Genomic DNA, 21,654 nt, shown 5'->3' on the forward strand with positions numbered 1-21,654 from the left:
AAAAGACAGATACTGAGCTAGATATGGTTGGGTCTTAGTCTACTCCAGTATCAAATAAAAGTTAGCGATGTATCCATCCCGTGGTGCTACTTCAGCTTTCCTCCTGGCATTGCCTCCAACTTCACACTTAAGCAAATAAATGCCTGTTTTCTGTATGGTTTCATTTTGCCCAAATCGTAACACCCCCACACAGTATATTTTACTTTTCTCATTTGATAAACGATGGTTGACATCAGTGGGAACCCTGGTGTGGGAATGCTGAAATTACATAGGAGGGGCAGGGCAGTGCTTTTTTGTATTACTGACAGGGGACAATGCCAACGAGTTTACCTCTGTCTGCTTCCTGACCACATTTGGTTCCTTTCCTTGATACTTGAATTTTGAGTGTTGTATTCTGAGATTTTCACAGGTTTTACTTACTCCTATTCATCCAGTATTCCACCATCCCCAAGGTGAATTTTACCCTTTAAAGTGAAAATACAAAGGGAGATGTATCTCAGTGTGATAACACTTGGCTAGCATGCACAGGACCCTTAGCATGGCTGTCAATCAATAAGTAGGTAAATTGAGTAGTTCTGTTGGCATTTAGTATGTTTACAGTGTTATGCAGCCATCACCTCTGGCTAAGACTAACATTTAGTTACTCCAAAATAAAACCCTGCACCCATCAATTGTTACTAGAGTTCCCTCTGCTTTTGCCCTGGCAAATGCCAGTTTTCTCTGTCTTTCTGAATTTACCTGTTTCACATGTTTCATGTACTTAGAACCAAACAATATGTGATCATTTCTGTCTGACTTCTTAGGAATATTATTAATTAGTGTTGATTACTGGTATTTACCTTAAAAGTGTCATCTTAAGTGCTTTCTATTTTTTAAATGGTAATATTTCTTATTTCAGATGTAGCCAGTGAAAAACAAAGACGACTTCTGTATAACTTAGAAATGGAACAGATGGCCAAGACAGCTAAAGCACTCATGGAAGCTGTGAGCCATGTTCAGGCACCTTTTACAAGTGCAACACATTTGGAGCATGTGAGGCCTATGTTTAAGGTTAGAATTACTAATAATTTTGCTATGATATATATCTATATATAATTTGCTTAGCATATTTTTTAAATATAGTAATAGAGCCTATTTGACCTAGAAGATATCCCCTGGCTGTTTAGAATGTAATGAATACAAATTATCTCTTTATTAAAGAAAGTGAAAGATGGTGTGCAGTATAAGTAATTGGTGGGAATATAATTTCAGAAATTAGAAATAGAAAGCTTTGGAGAATGGTCATTAATCCTTGGTTTTTTTTTTCAGTTATAAATGATTTATTCCTAAATCTTTGGTATTCATTCCAATTCCTGAGGCTCAGATTCTCGTCAGCACTTCTATATTAACCAGGAGTTAATATAAGGGTTCTGAGTAGAACTAGAACCATAGTGTGTACATTAAGAAACAAATGGGAATGTCTTCCTTGTCACTTTATTGAAGAAAAGTAACTTTTCCCTCTCCCAGAAGCTATCAATTGTAAATAGCTTCATGAGGGGTAGGACTTCATGGTCATTATTCTTCCACTGTGCTGTGATTTTGTCTGGCTTGAGTTTGTGCAGGTTTTGCACATGTGGTCACAGTCTGTAAATTCATACGTGCATCTGCGCTGTTGTGTCTAGAAAACACTGTTTCCTTGAGGTCATCTACCACTTCTGACCTTTGTGCCCCCTCTTCCACATAGATCCCTGATGTTGTCAAGAGGGAACTGTCATACCGACATTCCATTTAGAACTGAGTATTTCAAAGTCTCTTACACTCTGAATGTTGTCCAGTTGTGGATAATTATACTGCAAAGAGAAGCTTCTCTGTTGAAGGTTGAGTGATGAACTTATGTGTGGATATAGCAATATGTCATCAGGAGTCACTTTGTTGCTATGTTCATTTAGCAGAGTAAATGGTAGGAGTAAATGATCTATGTATGCTCTCAGATTCTTTGCTTTATTAATAGTGTCAGTTATGTATTCTATCTCATGGGGTTGGCCTAAAATCAATCTTCAAAAAGTGGTTTATTACTCCTGTAACATCTATGCCACTAATACACTAGTGAGCATATCTTGCTAGGCAGGTCTCTGTTGAAGGTGAGTAAAAGGATTACTTTTCTGGGAGCAAATCTAGCACATTCCAACACTAAACACTAACCATTAAGAGCTGAAGCTTCCAACAAGGTGCAGCAGAAGTAAGTAGAAGGAAAACTTACCTCAGAAGATGTAGGCCTGCAGACAGCTGCTCAGAACAAGTAGGAGACATCAAAACTGGATTAGAACTTTATCTGTAGCCTCACACTATCATTTTAAGTAAGTGAGAACATTAGGAAAATACAAAATCAATCAGAGCTTCAGTTGTTCCATATAGAAAGCATAGGAATTTAAATACATGCTTCCATGATTCCGTGAGTTAAGGCATCCAGAGCAGGGTGGATGGGGCACAAAACACAGGCCCAACAAAATTTCCAGCTTTCCACTTACTGCCCTATTCTGATATTATGCTAATACACATTAACAACCATGCTGGTTACACAATGCATATACAGCTAACATTCCTTTAAATGATTTCACTGTCAATAAGTTTATAAAAAAACAAAAACTTTCAGTCAACTTTTTCATCTTTTCTGGGACATTTGCATTTTTACTATCATATGGCCTTTGGGCCCAAGACACCCATTTGCAGTGTCAGTATCCAAATAGTACTTCTCCCTTTCCATAAAAGTATGTATAGAGTAGTCAAGGGTCTTTGGGTACATTTAGCATATGCAGATAACTTGCATGTCCTTAGTTTTTCAGGATGATCACTGAACTGTTGGCAGAATTTACTTTTCTTTGTCATACGTTCAGGAAGAAAAAAAAAGAGTTGAAGCTTCCAGTTAAGCAGCAGCTAGATTTCTCCTTTCGGTGACATACGCATATGGTGTCTTCAGTGATAGGGTTTTATTAACATCAAGTTGTGGAGAGTAAGCAATAGTATTGTCAATAGTCTGTAATATTTGGGCTGGGAGGGATAGGGGAGTCACATGGCCAACAACTGAAATAGATTAAACCTGTTCCTGGTACTGGGTGTTTTATTTCATGTAGTATATGATGTCTAATTGAGGTATTATCCCCATTATATAGAAGCTCCATTTAAACTCCTTTTATATCTGTATATATTTAGGAAAGCACTTCAGTAGTAGGTTTCCAAATAGCTTTCAAAGGGCCTTCAGTACTTGTTATCCCCCTCCATGTTTCCCCGTCTACCCCCACTTAATCCTCCTATTCCGATTTTCTCTTGATAGCACTGTACTCTATTGCCCATTCCTTGGAAAAGTAGCCTCCTCCCCATTGGTTCTCACTAGCTACCTGACCTCTGTGAGTTAGCTTTTCTAAGTGAAACACACATATCTAAAGTATAAAGCTAACATCCTGTATCAGATGAAACATGTAACATTTGTCTTTCTGGGTCTCGGTTACCTCACTCAGAATGATTGTTTTTAATCCTAGCTATTTTTCTGTAAAGTTCATGATTTTATTTTTCTTAACAGCTGAATAATATTCCGTTGTGTAAATGTACTACATTTTTTTTTAGCCAATCATCTGTGGCAGACATATGTTTCCAATTTTTCTTTTTTCTTTTCTTACTTTTTATTCTTCTTTTTTGTTTGTTTGTTTGGTTGGTTGGTTTGGTTTGGTTTTCAAGACAGGGTTTCTCTGTGTAGCTCTGGCTGTCCTGGAATCACTCTGTAGACCAGGCTGGCTTCTGACACAGAGATCCACCTGCCTCTGCCTCTCAGGTGCTGTGATTAATGGCATGTTCCACCACCACGTGGCTCACATTCTTTAATGTAAGCATTAGTGTTTTAGGAGGGAAGAAACTAATGTTCATTCCTAATATCTAGTACAGTTCTTGGCTTATAATTCTCAGTAGATATAAGTATTGGTTAGAGAAAAGGATTAGATAATAAATTTCTAATCTTCTAGAATATGGTTTATGATATTAAGGGGTATAAACATAAATAAGAACATTTTTATATCTTGCCAAATATACAATTATTGCACACAATAGTTTCACTATCGACTGAGTATTATTTAGGTGTAATATGATACATAAATCGTTGCCTTGGATTAAACATACTCCTAATAAAGGTAAATGTTTCTCCCCAATGACTTAAGAACTATATGTATTTCTTTTTAAGATATAACACAAATTTTTAATGTGAAGTACGCTTTTTCTGTAGCAGAATATGTAACTTATTACTTCCATGGGTTACTTTGTAATCCATAAATACTTTTCTTGTTGCTTGCATATCATCTTTGAAGCAGTCTTCAGGTGTTATAGATGTAGAATAAGGCCTAGGAAGACCTAGGTGCTGTACAGATGTGTACAGAATTTAAACTTTTGCTTTCAACTTTGTGAACTTAGAAGAAAAGCTCCAAATAATTCTGTTTTCCTTAGAAATGCTACGAGTTTCATGAACCTATAAAAATTAATCTCATCATTTCTATAATACACTGGTAAAATAACATTTTTTAATTAGCTTGTTTTACATGTCAATCCCAGTTCCCTCTCCCTCCCCTCCTCCCACACCCCCAACATCCCCCCCATCCTCCCACCCTATTGCCAATTCCTTCCACATAGGGGATATCTAGAGTCTATCATTTCATTCAGGGTAGGGTCCAGGCACTTCCCTAAGAGTCCAGGCAGAGAGAGCAACCCTCTTTGTGTTATGGACACACGATGTCTGTTAGTATTCGAGGGATAAACACTGATCCACTGCTCAGGACCCCATAGGTAGCCCAGGCCTCCTCATTGACTCTCACATTCAGGGAGTCTGGATCGGTCCCATGCTGGCCTCCCAGCTGTCGGTCTGGGGTCCAAGAGCTCTCCCCTGTTCGGATCAACTGTCTCTGCTGGTTTTGCCAGCCCATTCTTTGCCAATTTGCTCTTCGCTCCTCTCTCTCTGTCGCTGGGTTCCTTGGGTTCTGTTCGGTATTTAACTGTGGGTGTTTGCCTCTGCTTCCATCAGTCACTGGATGAAGGTTCCAGGATGGATATAGACATCAAGTTTATTATCAGGAATAGGCATTCGAGGTGGTCTCTACACTATTGCTTAGCTTGTGTCAATTGGTGTCATCCGTTTAGATCACTAGAGGTCACAATGGTGCCTGATCTGTCTTCTAACCTATGATTCCCTCTTCCCCCTATCCTACCCCCCCCAGTCGACCTTCCTGTTCCTCCACGTCCGACTCTGTCTTCCACTTCTCCCCCTCTCTATTTCACAGGTCCCCCTCCCTCTCACCCCTCGCCGTGTTCCCCATCTGTTCAGAGGATCTTGCCTCATTTCTCTTCTCTTGGGTACCATGTATGTCTTTTAGGTTCTTTCCTGTTTCCGAGACTCTCTATCAGTGGAAGTGCAGACTGGCACTCTCCTGATCCATGCTTAAAATCCACATATGAGTGAGTACATACCATGTTTGTCTTTTTGTGACTGGGTTACCTCACTCAGGATGGTTTCTTCCAGTGCTATCCATTTACCTGCGAATTTCAAGATTCCATTGTTTTTTTCTGCTGAGTAATACTCCATTGTGTAAATGTACCACATTTTCTCTATCCACTCTTCGGTTGAGGGGCATCTAGGTTGCTTCCAGGTTCTGGCTATTACAAATAATGCTGCTATGAACATAGTGGAGCAGATGCCCTTGTTGTATGAATTTGCCTCATTTGGATATATGCCTAAGAGTGGAATTGCTGGGTCTTGTGGTAGATTGATTCCCATTTTCCTGAGGAATCTTCATACTGCTTTCCAAAGTGGCTGTACGAGTTGGCACTCCCACCAGCAGTGGAGGAGTGTTCCCCTCTCTCCACATCCTCTCCAGCATAAATTGTCTTCGGTGCTTTTGATTTTAGCCATTCTGACAGGAGTAAGATGGTATCTCAGAGTTGTTTTGATTTGCATTTCCCTCATGGCTAAGGATGTTGAGCACTTTCTTAAGTGTCTCTTGGCCATTTTAGCCTCCTCTATTGAGAATTCTCTATTTAGTTCTGTACCCCACCTTTTGATTGGATCCTTTGGTGTTTTGGAGACTTGCTTCTTGAGTTCTTTGTAAATTTTGGAGATTAGCCCTCTGTCAGATGTGGGATCAGTGAATATCTTTTCCCATTCTGTGGACTGCCTTTCTGTCTTGTTGACTGTGTCCTTTGCCTTACAATGAAATTCATCACTAGATCTAGTGGCTTCTACAATCTATTCTTTTTTTTTGGTTTTTACGAGACAGGATTTCTCTGTATTGTTTTCGAGGCTGTCCGTCCAGCCCAGCCTCAAACTCACAGCGATCCGCCTGCCTCTGCCTCCCGAGTGCTGGGAAACATTTTTCATCGTTATAACTTATGTCCTTATAGCTCTGCTGCTCATTGAACTACTAAAAGCAATATAATTCATATCAGAAATTTCAGTTATGTGGATTTCTGTTGTTTGCTATCTGTGCTAAGTAAGTGCTCTACCAATGAGCTACCTTTCCAGGTCCTTTACTTTTTGAGATCTTGTCTCACCAATTATCTCAGATCAGCCTGAACTCACAGTCCTGACCCCACCTCTGAAGTGCTCAGTTTATAGATGTGGACCGTGGCCTGCTGAGTATAAATTCAAACAACATTCCCTTCCAAAATGTAATGAATAGTTTATTAAATATTTTAAAATATTGTCCAAATCAAATATTGTTTCTTAATGTAAATACTTAATAGTAAAAGTAAGGCTGAATGGTGTTTGCAGAACAGGCTTTGAGAAAAGTAGGGTCACTTATTACAAGTAGTAAAACCATTCAAAGGATTGTATTGGAACTAACAAATCTGGCTTATTGTAAAAGTCAGTGCTTGCAAAGAGAAATGAATTTAAGTCAGTGCTAAGACTATATGAATGTTGACTGTTCCTGTGTTTTCATCGTTGTGAATAATTTATAGATACTGTTCTTAATAGAAGCCTAAGGTTATTGCTGAGTTTATGATCTTTTCCATTTATTTAAGCCCAAGAAACAAGATTTTCTCCTTTCTTTAAGAAAGCTTTCTCACTATGCCAAGAGCCTCAATTATCACTTGATATGCATTGTATATTTTAAATCTTTAATTTTTCTAGTTGGCTTGGACACCTTTTCTGGCTGCGTTCAGTGTGGGTCTACAAGACTGTGATGATACTGAGGTGGCCTCTCTTTGCCTAGAAGGGATAAGATGTGCAATCAGGATTGCATGCATTTTCAGCATCCAGGTAACAGAATTTCACCTTTATACCCAGCCTGGAAAACACATGCTATCAGTATAGTCAAAGCGTAGTGTATTTTCTAACTTCCTTGAAAACCACCTCCAAAGTTGTGATATAATTTAAATGAATGATTTGCGCAATTTTGTTTGGTGTTTCTAAGTATCATAGGTATTTATTTTAGATACCTTTTAACTTAAGCCTCAGAACTAGTTATCTTTAAAAGAACCAAGTGCCTAACATACTTTCCATGAAGACATCTTTTCTAGGAGTTTATGGGCTTTATGGGTTACTTTTAGCTAGATTCTTTTTTCTCTTAACCCATTTAGTATTTCATTGTGAATGATATGACTTGGTATATTACAAAATACAGCCTAGATGTAGAGGGAAAAATGAACAAATTTATAAATCAGGTTTTTGCTAATATAGTTGAAAAAATTTTAGAAAATTTATTTTAACTGTATGAATACATTTGTTGACTACTAAATGTCTGATATTAAATTGGTACTTCATTCAGATTGTGTCTATGTTTAAGAACTCTATAAACTTCCTGCCTTTTTTTAAGATTGTAATTTTTTAGATTTGTATGTAATCCATGACATATCTGTTAGAATTTACTAAACACACAGACAGTTTGTTCAACATGAATTAGAGGCTAGTTAGTATGCTGTATTTTCAACCACTGTCTCTTTTTTTGTAGCTGGAAAGAGATGCCTATGTGCAAGCACTAGCCAGATTTACCTTACTTACAGTGAGCTCTGGTATCACTGAGATGAAACAGAAGAATATTGACACGATAAAAACACTCATCACAGTGGCTCACACGGATGGAAATTATTTAGGAAACTCATGGCATGAGGTAGAAATACTTTTAACTTTACAATTCGATTTATAAAATGAGTTGATACTAAATATTCTACCATTAACATGCTTAATTATGGAAAATAATTTAGTATATTTTAAATGAGCAGCTTTTAATGATAATTTATAATGCAATCTGTTTTTAAACCCTAACTTCATGCATTTTAAGATATATATATATATATATACTTTTTTTTCCTTTTGTACTGAAGATCCTGAAGTGCATCAGTCAGTTGGAGCTGGCACAACTTATAGGAACTGGAGTGAAGCCTCGGTACATTTCTGGGACAGTGAGAGGCAGAGAAGGCTCTCTCACTGGGACAAAAGACCAGGCTCCTGATGAATTTGTCGGTCTGGGGCTAGGTGAGAGGTTTTTAAAGTACTTTTAGAAAATATCACAATTTTTTTAACATCCAGATCATGTAATTTTTATTGTGACAGTGAAATATAATTAGAGAAATGAGGTAAGTTGCCCATTACCTAATGTAATAGAAAAAAGGAAGATGACTATGTAGGAAATTAGTCTTTTTTTACTTGTTCTGGTTTACAATATTAAATGTCACTTAGTTTCTTTCTAGTGACTGTGAGAACGACACACTCAACTCACTTTTTATTTTACATTCCAATTCCCATTCCCTCCTCTCTTCCCGCTCCCCCCCCTACCCGGCCCCCCTCCACCTCCTATCTGTTCCTCAGAGAGGGTAAGGCCTCCCCTAGGAAGTCTACTAAGTCTGTCCTATCATCTCATTGAGGCAGGACCAAGGCACCTCTCCACTCCCCACACCCCTGTGTCTAGGCTGGGCAAGTATCTCTCCATATAGAATGGGCTCCACAGTTTGTGCATTAGAGTTATATCTAAAATGGTTTCATGTTTTAAAATGTGTCCACAGGGAAAGACAAAAGACTAGGACTATTGTTTGATTTCAGGTTGGATTGAGAAAAATTAGTCCCTGGTGATAGTTCAACAGTGCAGTCTGGCAGTCAGTCTCACGGGGATACCATAGCAGAGTGTCAAGTATGAATAAAGTCTTGCTGCCTCAAATTTGTGGTTCTCTTGCCTCTACCTCCCAAGATTACAGGGGTGTGCCATCATATCTGCTTTTATGTGAACTTTGTCTGTGTCATAGTTTTTTTTTTTTTTTTGGATTTCCTCTATTCTTCACTCATTTTTAGTTTGTCATACTTTCATTTCTGACTGTGCTTGTGAGAAAACTGTTATTGACTTGGCTGTTTTAGCAGAGGCCTCCCTTTGAGCTCGTTGGTTTCCATCCAGCCTCTGTAACAGGTGCTCACCTCGGTCCTCAGTGCTCACATACACAGCAGGTGCTTCATTGAGCAGGATGCTCTACTTAAAATTTAAGTTGGAAAGGGCTGTATCCATAAGCAGCCACACCACTTTAGCTAGTATTTTTCTATATTACCAAACATTCTGTGACACCTTAATCATGTGTCACCACTGTAGAGGCGGTAGGACCTAGGAGAATGGAACCTCTTGTTTTACCTTTAGCACAGTGACTGCACCTTAATCTGCTGCCTTTTCAGCCAGAGATTGCAACTCCACAGTTACAGGTCTGCTTCTCTAGCAGTGGCCTGGCTGCTCAGTTCGAAGCCTGGTAGGAATTCTGTCCCCACAGGCTCTGTCACCGCCTCTAAAGGTAGCTTTAACTAAATCTCTATCATTCTATTTGTAAATAAGACTAAAGATTCAAAGGCTAGATGAAAATCTGCTAACTCAGAGAGGCTGGATTGTAATTAGCTAATCTTCCTCCTTGCTAGTGTCTCTGAAGTCAGCTTTGCCAAACCAGAAAAAGCTGCACCATTCCAAACCCCTCCCTATTACTTCCTGCGTCTCTCTATCTCTCCCAGATGCCCTCTGAGGCTGTATGATTACTTTCTGTCACCTAATTGCTAATGCAGCCTCTTGATCCAAGTTTAATTTTATTTAATTAACTCAAATGCAAACTCGGAGTTCACAGTGTGTGTGAATATTCCCCAACAGGAGCCGGTAAGTGAGGTGGACTTAAGTTTCCTGCAATTTCCAACTTTATTTAGAGTCCCAGACTATATATACCAGAATGTTAACAAAGGTCACCTGAGTAAAGTTCAAATAAGTTCAAGCTGTATACAATTACAAGGACACACCTCATGTAATTCATACATTTAATTGAATAACAGCAGCAAGCAATACTGATTAATCTGAAGTAAACTCAGTCCAATCAGCAACACGTGGGAGGAGCACCAAAACACATTCCCAGAACAGTTCCATGTTTTGAAGAAACTGAGGTCACAAGAGTCTTGTGTTCTTGGAGCTTTCTCACAAGCACTCAGAATCCTCCCACACACATGACTCCATTCCTGGACCGTGTTCTAACAGTCCTGCATACTCAAGTTACTCACATAAAGAGTGCATTACGTCCATATATCTAACATATATCCTACTGCATCCTTTAAATCATCTCTACACTGATTATACCAAACAGCAACTTGTATGCAAATAGTTGTACAACATGGGTAGAAATTTAAAATATATTTGTGTAAGTATAGAATAGGTAAATTTTTTTTGCCCAAATATTTTTCTCAGTTTTTTATTTACTTATTTTATATTTGTTTTTTTTTCTTTTCTTTTGTTTTGTTTTTTCTTTTCTTTTCTTTTTTTTTTTTTTTTTGGTTTGTTTGGTTTTTTTCTAACACAGGATTTCTCTGTTGTAGCCCTGGTTGTCCTGGAACTCACTCTGTAGATCAGGCTAACCTTGAACTCAGAGATCTACTTGCTTCTGCCTCCCAGGTACTGGGATTATAAGCGTGAACTACCACTGCCTGACTTCAGTCTATTTTTTAAATTAAAATATAATTACATCATTTTGCCCTTTCCCTTTTCTCCAATTCCCTCCACAGAAAGTCCCCTTAATATTTTTGATAGATGTAAAGTTCACATGTGGAGGACAGATTGTACATGAAAGAAGTCTGTAGCTTTATGCTTTAGAAATAGAAACTATAGCAAGGAGGTGGTGGTACACCCTTCCTTTAATCCCTGCACTCAGGAGGCAGAGACAGGTGGATCTCTGTGAGTTCTAGGCCCGCCTGTCTACCAAGCGAGTTTCAGGACAGCCAGGGCTACACAGAGAAACCCTGTCTCAAAGAACCAAAACAAACAAACAAACAAATAAATATATAGAAACTTTAAAATCATCCAGATCAGGCCACAGGCAGGGCTTGCTGCCAAGTCTCAGGATCTGAGAATTGAACCCTTTTTCTCCAGCACTGCAAAAACAACAAACAAAAAAACCTTCCCAAATACAAACATGTTTAGCTGGCCGTTCAAATGCACAGCATAACCCCAGCATTTGGAAGATTGAAGCAGCAAGATGATAGGTTTGCGATCATAAAAAATCAAAAGGTTCAGAGTATATAAATTTGAATTTGGGGCCTTCTGGCTTATATTAGTATTTGAAAATTCAGTGGCTTTGGCAACATACATCTTTAAGAATAAATGCAACACATAGCTTTCTTATCCTAAATATGAGTAATTTGGTAAAATGAGAATTGTTTGTCTGTTAGTATTATACTATCCTACACTCTGAAAACTGTTACATGTTTGTGAAATAGGTTCTTTGAGTTCCTAGACATTTCACTTTCTTTGATTCCTTTGTTTTTATGATTGTAAATCACATTAAACATAAACGTTTAAAACACTCTTGAGGACATATATTCTAATTGATACACAAAACACAATGTTTCCTTCATTCAGTCCAGCTTGCTGTACCTGTTACATGTTCCTTGGCACTGCTTCCCACCACCTCAGTCACTCTTGGCATGTACTTCACATTTTCATCCTTGGCTTCTTAAAGACATAGACTCAGTTTGTCTTCCATGTCTTTCCTATTTCAATGTTACCTAAGTATTTGTGGGGACGTGTGGAACATGTCCTTCTTCTAAAAGAACAAGTGATTCTGTTTGCTAAATTACTGCATTGCTCAGTGTGGTGGTACATCCCTATAGTCCTAGCACTTGGGAAGTCATTGTGTGCTACTTAGTGAGACTCTGTCTCAAGAGAAAGAAAAAAAAGTAGCACATTAAATGAAACAGCCATTCTAGAGATGTAACTCACTTGGTGGAGTGCTTGCCTGGCATTTATCAGGCATGGGTTTGATCCCCAGCACCAAAACAAAACTGTGTGACAACCTTAACACCTAAAACTCCATTTCTAGTTTCTTTAGAGCTCTTGTTTGGAGGTTTTGTTGGGGAATGCAGCTATTCACATATCCTTAACAAAAACAAAGAAAACACCAGTCTTTCTCAATATGGGAAGTTGTCCTCTTGATCTGAGCACAGGACTTTTGGGAGGGATATGCTTTGAACTATGAGGAGAGAAGGAAACACCCAACTAAGCAGCCATATCAACGTAATAATCAACCCTAGTGATCAGTGGGGTAACAGGTGTCACTGCTGGATCATCCTCATAGTCTCTGTGTCATGACAGCGCAATCTGCTGCTTTTCTCTCCCTTCTCTGCCTCCTGCTCAGTTTTTCATTATGACCATATAGAAATGGGATAAAACATGACATGGACTCACATGCTTCTGTTACTTTAAATAACTAGCCTGTCTTTCCGGTCACTTTCCCTTCAGCTTCCTTATTCATACAGTTAGCCTCCTGAGTGTGTAATGTCAATTAATATTTCATCATACAGATACAGTCACTATGAGCCAGCACCACTGTTCTCCTCTTTATCAACATTAGTCTTAGTTAACACACTAGATGTAATGAGTCTACTTCAGCCATGGAGTAACCATTACATTGTATTAAAATTTTGTGTGTGTGTATGCGCGCGCGTGTGTGTGTGCACGCGCGCATCTTTTTCTGAGTGCAGTTGTGTCTTTTTTATGTTGTTCAGTTCCTAGCATAGTATTTGAAATCATTGGCTTAAGTGACATCTGCTGTGTTTGCATTCAAAGGAGAATTTATTATTTGGTCAGTAGGATCAACAGATCCTTGTTAAGTACCTACTTTGGGTTTAGTATTGAGTGGGGTAGAAATGTGGGGTAATGTATATAACCTGATTCTTAACTTTCAGGAAATTTTTAGCCTGGGTGAGAAGGCACTATTAACATATCTAAAGTAATTGGTTGTGGACTGTGGATAATTCTAATCTGATGAGTAAAATGGGTAAGATAAATGAGAGTAATTGAGTGAAATCCTTCATTGGACACTTACATTGTAACTGTATGATGCCTGACACATATTGGTTAAAATGTTAAAAAAAAAAAGAGTACTTAAATAGCAGACTGAAGAATAAGATAGTGAGGAGTATTGGTCTTGTGAGAAAAATGAAGAGATTGTTTAGAGCTAAGTAAGTCTGGGAACTTTCAGCAATCTAGGCCTAAGAGTGTGAGAGCCCAAACTATGTAGGAAGAGAAATACATAGATGTGAAAAACAGGGATTTACTCAGGGTCTTCTGAGTTCCAAAGGGCTTGGACAGTCTCTATAATTCCCAGCACCTGCATCTTGCTGTAGGCACAGGCTGGCTTCACTCCACAGCTGCTGCTGTCCTTGGTGGCCAGGTCTCTGCTGCAGTGGTTCTGCATATACCACTCCTGGGCTCTTTTCAGTGGCTCTAATCCTGCCACATAACACCATTGTCTCTCCATGACACCTTCAGTCTTAGAGCTCCATTACCATTTTGTCTCCCTGACTGCTCAGTGCCAGGCCTCAGCTGCTCTCCATGTCCCTTCATGCCTTTAAAACTGATAACCACCTGAGAGACTCTTACACCAAGGTCAGTTGCCAGCGTGAGATGCAACTTTAACTCCCTCTGGAAGACATCTGTATGCTGACCCTAAGGACACACTCCCAGAAGATTGTACCGCAGTGATGCTGGTTTATTCCTAATGGTCACTGCTTTTCTCAGCTTGGCTGACTGATATGGTTTGTGGCCATCTCCAGCTCCAGATAACACAGATTCTTAATACAAAGTATCACACATAGCCCAGGAGGAAAGGAACTTTCAAACTTCCCTCTGAAACTTCACAAGCCAGGCCTCCATCATCTGTACTGCTTGCTTTCATTGTTATTCTTAGTTACCACTGCAACGCGCTAAAGCTTTGAAAACTCAGGGCTTTTCCTCCCCTGAAACAACATGGTCAGGTCTGTTAACTGAGTTTTCCAATTCTAGTAGCAATTTCTGTCTTGGTTAGAGTTTCTCTTGCTATTATAAAATACCATGACCAAAAACAACTTGGGGAGTAAAGGGTTTATTTCATATTACCAGTTTCAGGAAAGTCAGGGCAGGAACTCATCGAGCCTGAAAGCCCAAACATCACAATATAGAAACTTGCTGCTTGCTACTGACTTGATCCCCATAGATTGTTCAGCCTGCTTTCTTACAGCACCGAGGCCTACCAACCTGGAGGTGGCACCACCCACAGGGAGTTGGGCCCACATTGATCACCAATTGAGAAGATGCACCACAGGCAAATCTGGTCTGGGCGTTTTCTCAGTTGAGGTTCCTCTTCGCAATGATGAGTTTGTGTCAAGCTAGCCAGCACATATACGAAAGATAATCCCAAAGTACAATTTAAAACTATGACTGTTGTCTTACTGTCTAATATGGAATAGTTTTGGAAGGAAAGGGAAATGATTCCTGTAAGTAAAAGAATGTTAAAATAAACACAAAAAGTTTTGAATAAACCCTTGTAAAAAGGAGGTTGGAGATTAATTGACAGCATTGTAATGTGGTTCACTGGAATCATCTACCAAAGACAGAACCAATGCATTTCTTAAAGATTGAGGAAAAAGTTTTCCCAGTACCACCAGTTGTGATCTAAATTCATAGTGTGACCCTTGCAAATATGCCTTACATATTATGTAGTATATCTCGCTGAGCACCTGTGTCCCTGCTTTGTAACTGTCGCTGGCTTCTTTATTAGGAGAATAACTGACTTTAGGGCACTGAGGACTCTAAGTGCATTCTTTGCTTGAATTGTTTTCTAACTCAATGGTGTGAACTCTCTTATGTGTGGCAGTTGGAGGGAATGTGGACTGGAAGCAGATAGCAAGCATTCAGGAGTCTATTGGAGAAACCAGCTCTCAAAGTGTTGTGGTTGCTGTAGATAGGTAAGATGTTCGTTTTCTCTCTTCTCTCTCGAATACTATTTCAGCTCTATTTTGCTCCTTGTTTAAAAAGAGCAAAAATATTGTCAAAATTACTTTTAGAAAGTAATATAAGACTATTTTGTGTTATAATGTGATTTAAATGATGAAGTATCTTTGATTTTGGTTTTACAAGTGTAAATAAAACACAGGAAGGGTTTTAATAGCATAAAACTGTTACATTTGGTACTGGAAATATTAAAGAAATATTATTCTTGGTAAAAAAATCTCTCTATAGAAAAGTATTCTTTTTTTCAACCCTTGGAAATGAAGCTTAATTTATCTTTCTAGGTAAGTGGTGTAAAACAGCATTCTGGGTAAAGTGAATGGGTTTTGCTGGAAATTTTCGTTATATGCTTCTTTGGAAAGATCCTTAAAATTTTTTCATTCTACACATTTCTAAGTATTCCCTTTTTAGCTTGTTCTCTAAAAGAAACTACATACTATGTCACTATAAAATATTACTTTAAAATGCACAGCAAACAGAACCATATTTTTTAGCATTCTTTTGATGGTTGCTGTTTTCCAGGTAAATGTTCTCAAAATTGGAACCACATTTTACAACACTGGCATTCAGATTTTAAAAATCTCCATATGTTTGAAACTTTCAGAAATGTATCAGTCTTTACTTGATGGTCTTGAGACTCAGACTTATTCTTTATTTCACTTCAGATAAAACTGCTGTGGCGAGGGGGTGGGGGGCATACCTCCACATACTTACTATTTAAAACCGAGTCTCTCATTGGTTGACCTGGTGCTCACCACTTTGGCTACTCTAGCTAACAGAGAGTGTTCTTTTTAACACCTCCACTGCTGACATAAATAGGTTGCAACTACACCTGGTTTTTGTTTACGTGGGTGCTGGGGGTCTAAACTCAAATCCTCAAGACCTCACAGTGAACACTCCATCTATAGTGGCATTTCCCCATTCTCCCAGACAAAATATTTGCACCACGTACAAACAACTAGAGTTAGCAGTGGCTCCTAAGAACTTCTTTCTTAAAAAGAATTCTAGTGTTTGGTATTTTGTTTGTTTCGTTGATTTTTTTTTTAAAAGATTTATTTATTTATCGCATCTATACAGTAATCTGCCTACATATATGCCTGCAGGCCAGAAGAGGGCACCAGATCACATTATAGACAGTTATGAGCACCATGTGGGTGCTGGAGATTGAACTCAGAACATCTAGAAGAGCAGCCAGTGCTTTTAACCACTCAGCCATCTCTCCAACCCCCCCCCATGGAGATTCTGAAAATCCTGCCTATCAGCTTGTATCTACCATGTATTTATCATAAAGGCTATGACATACATACAGGATCTGTGACGTGTATGATTTTATGTCATCCTTTTGTCAGCAAGAGCTGAGTGTTATTAGTGTCCTCAGTTTACAAATGAGAAAACAAAACAGAGGGGTTTAAATAAGTTACTCGTCCTCAAAACCGGTTCCAGTGTCTGTTTTATTCTTTCATTCATACAGAAATGTGGGAAGTAGAACAAGCCTGTGGGTCTGTCCAGAGTCCTTCTTCCTCTGTACAGCCCCAGAGCCTGGTAGTAGCTGCCGTTTTCTTGCTCCTGGGCTGTTTGCCATGGAATGATGTTCCTGTCTTGTAGAAAGTCTTTATTGACTATGAGGATCTGTTTGGGTATTATAACAATTTTGAAGGTGTTAATGCATGACTGTAAATACCTCTACAGGCTGCTGTGCTCCACAGCATGGCTTAGCTTTAGTGGAACATGGCTGGAAATAAAATGGCCCCTCAGAGCCTGCCAAATTGCGTAGGAATTTGAACACCCTTTCCCAGGTCTCACGTCCCCGTCTTCTCCCATCACCCTGGTGGCAGGGTCTCCAGACCTCTGGTTGCTACGGTAGCTCCCTGTCCTCACCTTAGTTCTCCGCTCTGCCATTATCACAGCCTTTCCCTGTGGTTGCCATCTCCATTTTACTGCCATACACTTTGCCATTTGCTTTTGTTTTCCTCTAGTTAAATCCGTTCTTATTTATTTGGATAAATAAATAACTGTTTTCTGTTGTTCTCTTATATTGTTTAATTTTTTTACTCTTGTATGTTTTGCCTTTCGTGAGAATACCTCTCTAGTTTGAAAGAATCAGCTGATCACATTGCAGAGTCTAGCAATTTTTACTTTGGTTGATATGAGAACTTTGTAGTTTTTATGTTCTGATTTCAGTCTAATCATTGGGCAAAATGGTGTGTAGTTCTCTTGATGTTCCCCCATGATGTTTTTTTTTTTTTTTTGCCAAGTTTTTAATCACTTATTTCGTTTTACGCAAAAGCACAATACAGGAAATCTTAAGCCATTCCTTAGCAGGAACTGAAAATTTATATTTCCCAGCCTGTTTTGTTTCTTATTGTTACATTGAAGATTAAAATTAGTTGTGAGATGTTGAGATTGTGTAAACAGAGAAAAACGGGAATACATCGGAAATGGTTTCTTGAGCTTAGTTCATGTGAATATGATGCTGTGTAGTGAGTATGTAAGGAGGCTTTGGAGTCGGCCTGCTGCAGTTTGATCCTGGCTTTGCCACTTAACTGGTTCTGTGACTGTCTTTGCATGAGTGTCTCTGTTCACAAAGTTCTGTTACCCATAGTTAAGATACAAGGATAGTACCATCTGGTGATTGATTGATAGCTACTACTCTTAGTACAGTATTTGTAAGCTTAATATTTGAGCTATCCCTGCCTTTGAGGTTTCCCCTTTATCATGTACATCTACTTGTGAAGTTTTAAGTTGAGGAATACCATAAAACCTGAGAAGATTTAGTCTCCTCATACTCATGCATAAAATTCGCTTCTGGTAAAGAGAACAAGTTGTACCTGAGTGTACTGAAGTCTCTCATGACAGAAAGGGAGGCTGCATTTGTTCAGCCAAGTCTTGGTTAAAGTAAGGGCGTTTGTAAATTTGTTTGTCATTCTTAAGTTCTAAATGAATTTTCTAATCCAATGAATGCTGCTTACAAAAATAAAATATAACTGTATCTAAATGTGCTTAGTGTTTGAGATGTATATATAACTCAGTGGTAGAGTACTTGCTTAAGGCCAGTAGAATATCAGTAAAACTTGAAAATCCCATAATTTCCTGGTAAAGCACTTCATTGTTTTCAGATTAATATCTTCATAACCATAGAATCCCATAAAATGCTTGCCTCATATTTGCAAATATGTAACTAAAGTTAATACTGTACACTCTGATTACAGAATGTGCGTGGGAAGGAGAAACAGTTCAAACAATTCTTGTCAGTAAGCTGTATGGTGAATATATGTTCACTGGGCCATTTGGCCCTCTTAAAACACATAAGAACTGTTAATACTCCAGGCCATTTCTTATGTGTTGGTGTAACAGAAGTAAGATTTTAAACTTTTAAATTTATGATTAGTAAATTGTGTTGTTTTTCCCCAGGATATTCACAGGATCTACAAGGCTAGATGGAAATGCTATTGGTGAGTATGAATATTTATTCTACTCCTAAGCTGCCCTTTTGGCTAAAAGCTTTAAAGTTGAGATTAAAATGTAAATGTATTTATGTTTTTAGTTGATTTTGTTCGTTGGCTCTGTGCCGTGTCTATGGATGAATTGCTTTCCACTACACACCCAAGGATGTTTAGTCTACAAAAAATCGTAGAAATATCATACTATAACATGGGAAGAATACGACTGCAGTGGTCTCGGATTTGGGAAGTTATTGGAGATCATTTTAATAAGGTATTTGAATAATTATAGTATTTGTTTACATTTGCAATATTTTTCTTAGTTTACATTTTGCTAATCATAACTTGATAGAGTTTTTTCCTTCTAAGCAATTGTTTGTTACAGTTTTTTTGTTGTTTTTGTTTTGTTTGGTTTGGGTGTTATTTGGGGGGGAGGTTGGGAGGTTGTTTATTTTGTTTTGTTTTGTTTTGTTTTTTTGAGACAGGGTTTGTCTGTAGTTTTGGAGCCTGTACTGGAACTTGCTCTGTAGACCAGTCTGGCCAGTAACTCACAGACATCCACCTGTCTCTGCCTCCTGAGTGCTGGGATTAAATGCGTGCACCACCACCGCTCGGCTTGTTATAGTTTTGTAATTAAATTTAGAAGATCTTCCAGGGATCATGCTAAACTTTTATTATCAACACTTTTGGGTAGGTTGAGGCAGAATGTTCATGAGTTCAAGGCCAGCTTGACCTACATGTATAGCAAGAGCCTGTCTCCAAAGGAAAAAGAAGGGCTGGAGAAATGGCTCTTACAGAGAACCAAGTCCAGTTCCCAGTATCACCATCTGGCAGCTCACGCTAGAGGTACAACTAGAGTTAACTACAGTTGAAACTCAAGTTTCAAAGGACCTAATGCCCTCTTCTCCCCTACCTCCTTGGACATGCACACATATACACAAGTATATACACACACAGACAAACTAACATTCACATATAATTTGTTTGTTTGTTTTAGGAAAAGCGAAAACTTTTTGAGTTGAATATTTTTTTGAAATGATTGCTGAAACTTTTGCAAGTTTCATTAAAATGTTTGTTTGTGGTTATATGATCTAACAAATAAAGCTTGCCTGAAGATCAGAGTGCAAAGCAGCTACACTAGTTAGCCGTAGAGGCCAGGCAGTGGTGGCACACACCTTTAATCCCAGAATTTAGGAGGCAGAGGTAGATGGATCTCTGTTACTTCAAGGCTACCCTGTCCTACATGAAGTTGATGTAGTCTAAAAAGGAAACAGAACTCATACAAAGGTGATCGCAGCACTTGGAGTGACTGACATGCCATTAATCTCAGCACTAGGGAGGTGGAGACGGGAAGGCATATGGCTGGGCAGAGAGAGGAATATAAGGCGGGAGGAAACAGGAGTTCAGGCAGTCTAAGCAATCTGAGTACAGGATGGCCCCTTTGGTCTGAGAATTAGTAGAGGTGAGAACTTTCTAGTAGCTGCCCGTTTTACTTCTCTGATCTTTCAACCCCCACCCCAATATCTGATTCTGAATTCTTATTATTGAGAAAAATTAGAATTCATGCTATATCTGTTTTCCATTTTTTCACATACTGGTGCTTTTGTGAAGAACATTGGATTCATCTTCTTATGGTGATTATTTTGTAGTTTTTCAAAAGCAAAAATGAGCACTTCTGTTTTATCTCTAACATTAGCAACTTGGTCTTGTTGCTGCCTTTACAGGTTGGTTGCAATCCTAATGAAGACGTAGCCATATTTGCAGTAGACTCCCTGAGACAGTTGTCAATGAAGTTTTTAGAGAAAGGAGAACTTGCAAATTTTAGATTCCAAAAGGATTTCTTACGGCCGTTTGAACATATAATGAAACGAAACAGGTAAAAAAAAAATTAGTTGAATAATATCAGTAATATCTTCTTATGTTCTATGCCAGGGAGAAAAATAGATAAAAGAAAAAGCAATGGGTTGAATTTCACTGGATGAATATTTAAGCAGTTACATTACTATTTTAGGTCTCCAACAATTCGAGATATGGTTGTACGATGTATAGCACAGATGGTTAATTCTCAGGCTGCAAACATTCGCTCAGGTTGGAAGAACATCTTCTCAGTATTCCATCTGGCTGCATCAGACCAAGATGAAAGCATAGTAGAACTTGCATTTCAGACAACAGGGCATATTGTCAGTAAGTATCCCCTAACTGTGACAGTGCAGATAGAAAAACTGACTGTGTTCATTTAGTTTGTGGTGCTGAGGGTTGAAATCAAGGCCTGGGGCTTGCTAGGCCAATGAACTATACTTCCAGAAGCTAGGGTCTTGGGGAAAGTATTTTGTTTGATTTTTTTGTTTTGTTTTCTCTGTATTGTTTTGGAGGCTGTCCTGGGACTCAGTCTGTAGACCAGGCTGGTCTCAAACTCACAGAGATCCGCCTGCCTCTGCCTCCTGAGTGTGGGATTAAAGGCGTGCGCCACCAATGCCCAGCTTGTTTGATTCTCTTAGTGTTAATTCTGTGTAAAAGATAATGATTAAATGCTGTGCAAGCATGATGACCTCAGTTTGGGTCACCAACCAAAACAATCTGGGCATGGCCAGGCACATCTGTCAACCCAGTTTGTGTTTATGTGAGGTGACTATCTTGCTTATCATTAGTGAGCATTTGCATAAGTATTAAACATTTTATTTAAATATTTCAAATAATAAAATGTCCCTGTAGGCATTGTTAAATACGGGTATCCAGAGGGTAGTTAATTCTGCATATCTAGTCAACAAAAATTAAAGTGCACCCATCACTTTATTGTGTGGTGTTGCCTCACTGCTCAGGACAGACTCAGACCCATTTTTGTTAGATGTCAAAGCCCTTGGCAACCTGTAAGAAGAATGTACTACATTAGAGGATAATATATTTTGGATACAATTAAAATAATTTAAAATGTGTAG

At 38.6% G+C, this 21,654-nt stretch overlaps 1 protein-coding gene across 2 annotated transcripts in view; it reads left to right on the forward strand.

The window, feature by feature from the left end:
* Positions 1 to 21,654, forward strand: part of Arfgef1 (ADP ribosylation factor guanine nucleotide exchange factor 1) — a 102,548-nt gene that overhangs the window by 61,470 nt on the left and 19,424 nt on the right. For both annotated transcript variants that reach the window (XM_005066752.4, XM_013110958.3), the window contains 9 exons: positions 899 to 1,050; positions 7,142 to 7,270; positions 7,962 to 8,120; positions 8,335 to 8,485; positions 15,145 to 15,235; positions 18,690 to 18,730; positions 18,823 to 18,992; positions 20,443 to 20,594; positions 20,730 to 20,902. In XM_005066752.4, the coding sequence (XP_005066809.1) occupies positions 899 to 1,050; positions 7,142 to 7,270; positions 7,962 to 8,120; positions 8,335 to 8,485; positions 15,145 to 15,235; positions 18,690 to 18,730; positions 18,823 to 18,992; positions 20,443 to 20,594; positions 20,730 to 20,902 (1,218 nt within the window). The remainder of the gene's footprint in view (positions 1 to 898; positions 1,051 to 7,141; positions 7,271 to 7,961; positions 8,121 to 8,334; positions 8,486 to 15,144; positions 15,236 to 18,689; positions 18,731 to 18,822; positions 18,993 to 20,442; positions 20,595 to 20,729; positions 20,903 to 21,654) is intronic.

Source organism: Mesocricetus auratus, unplaced genomic scaffold, assembly GCF_017639785.1.
Source record: "Mesocricetus auratus isolate SY011 unplaced genomic scaffold, BCM_Maur_2.0 Super-Scaffold_6730, whole genome shotgun sequence".
Taxonomy (NCBI): Eukaryota; Metazoa; Chordata; class Mammalia; order Rodentia; family Cricetidae; genus Mesocricetus; species Mesocricetus auratus.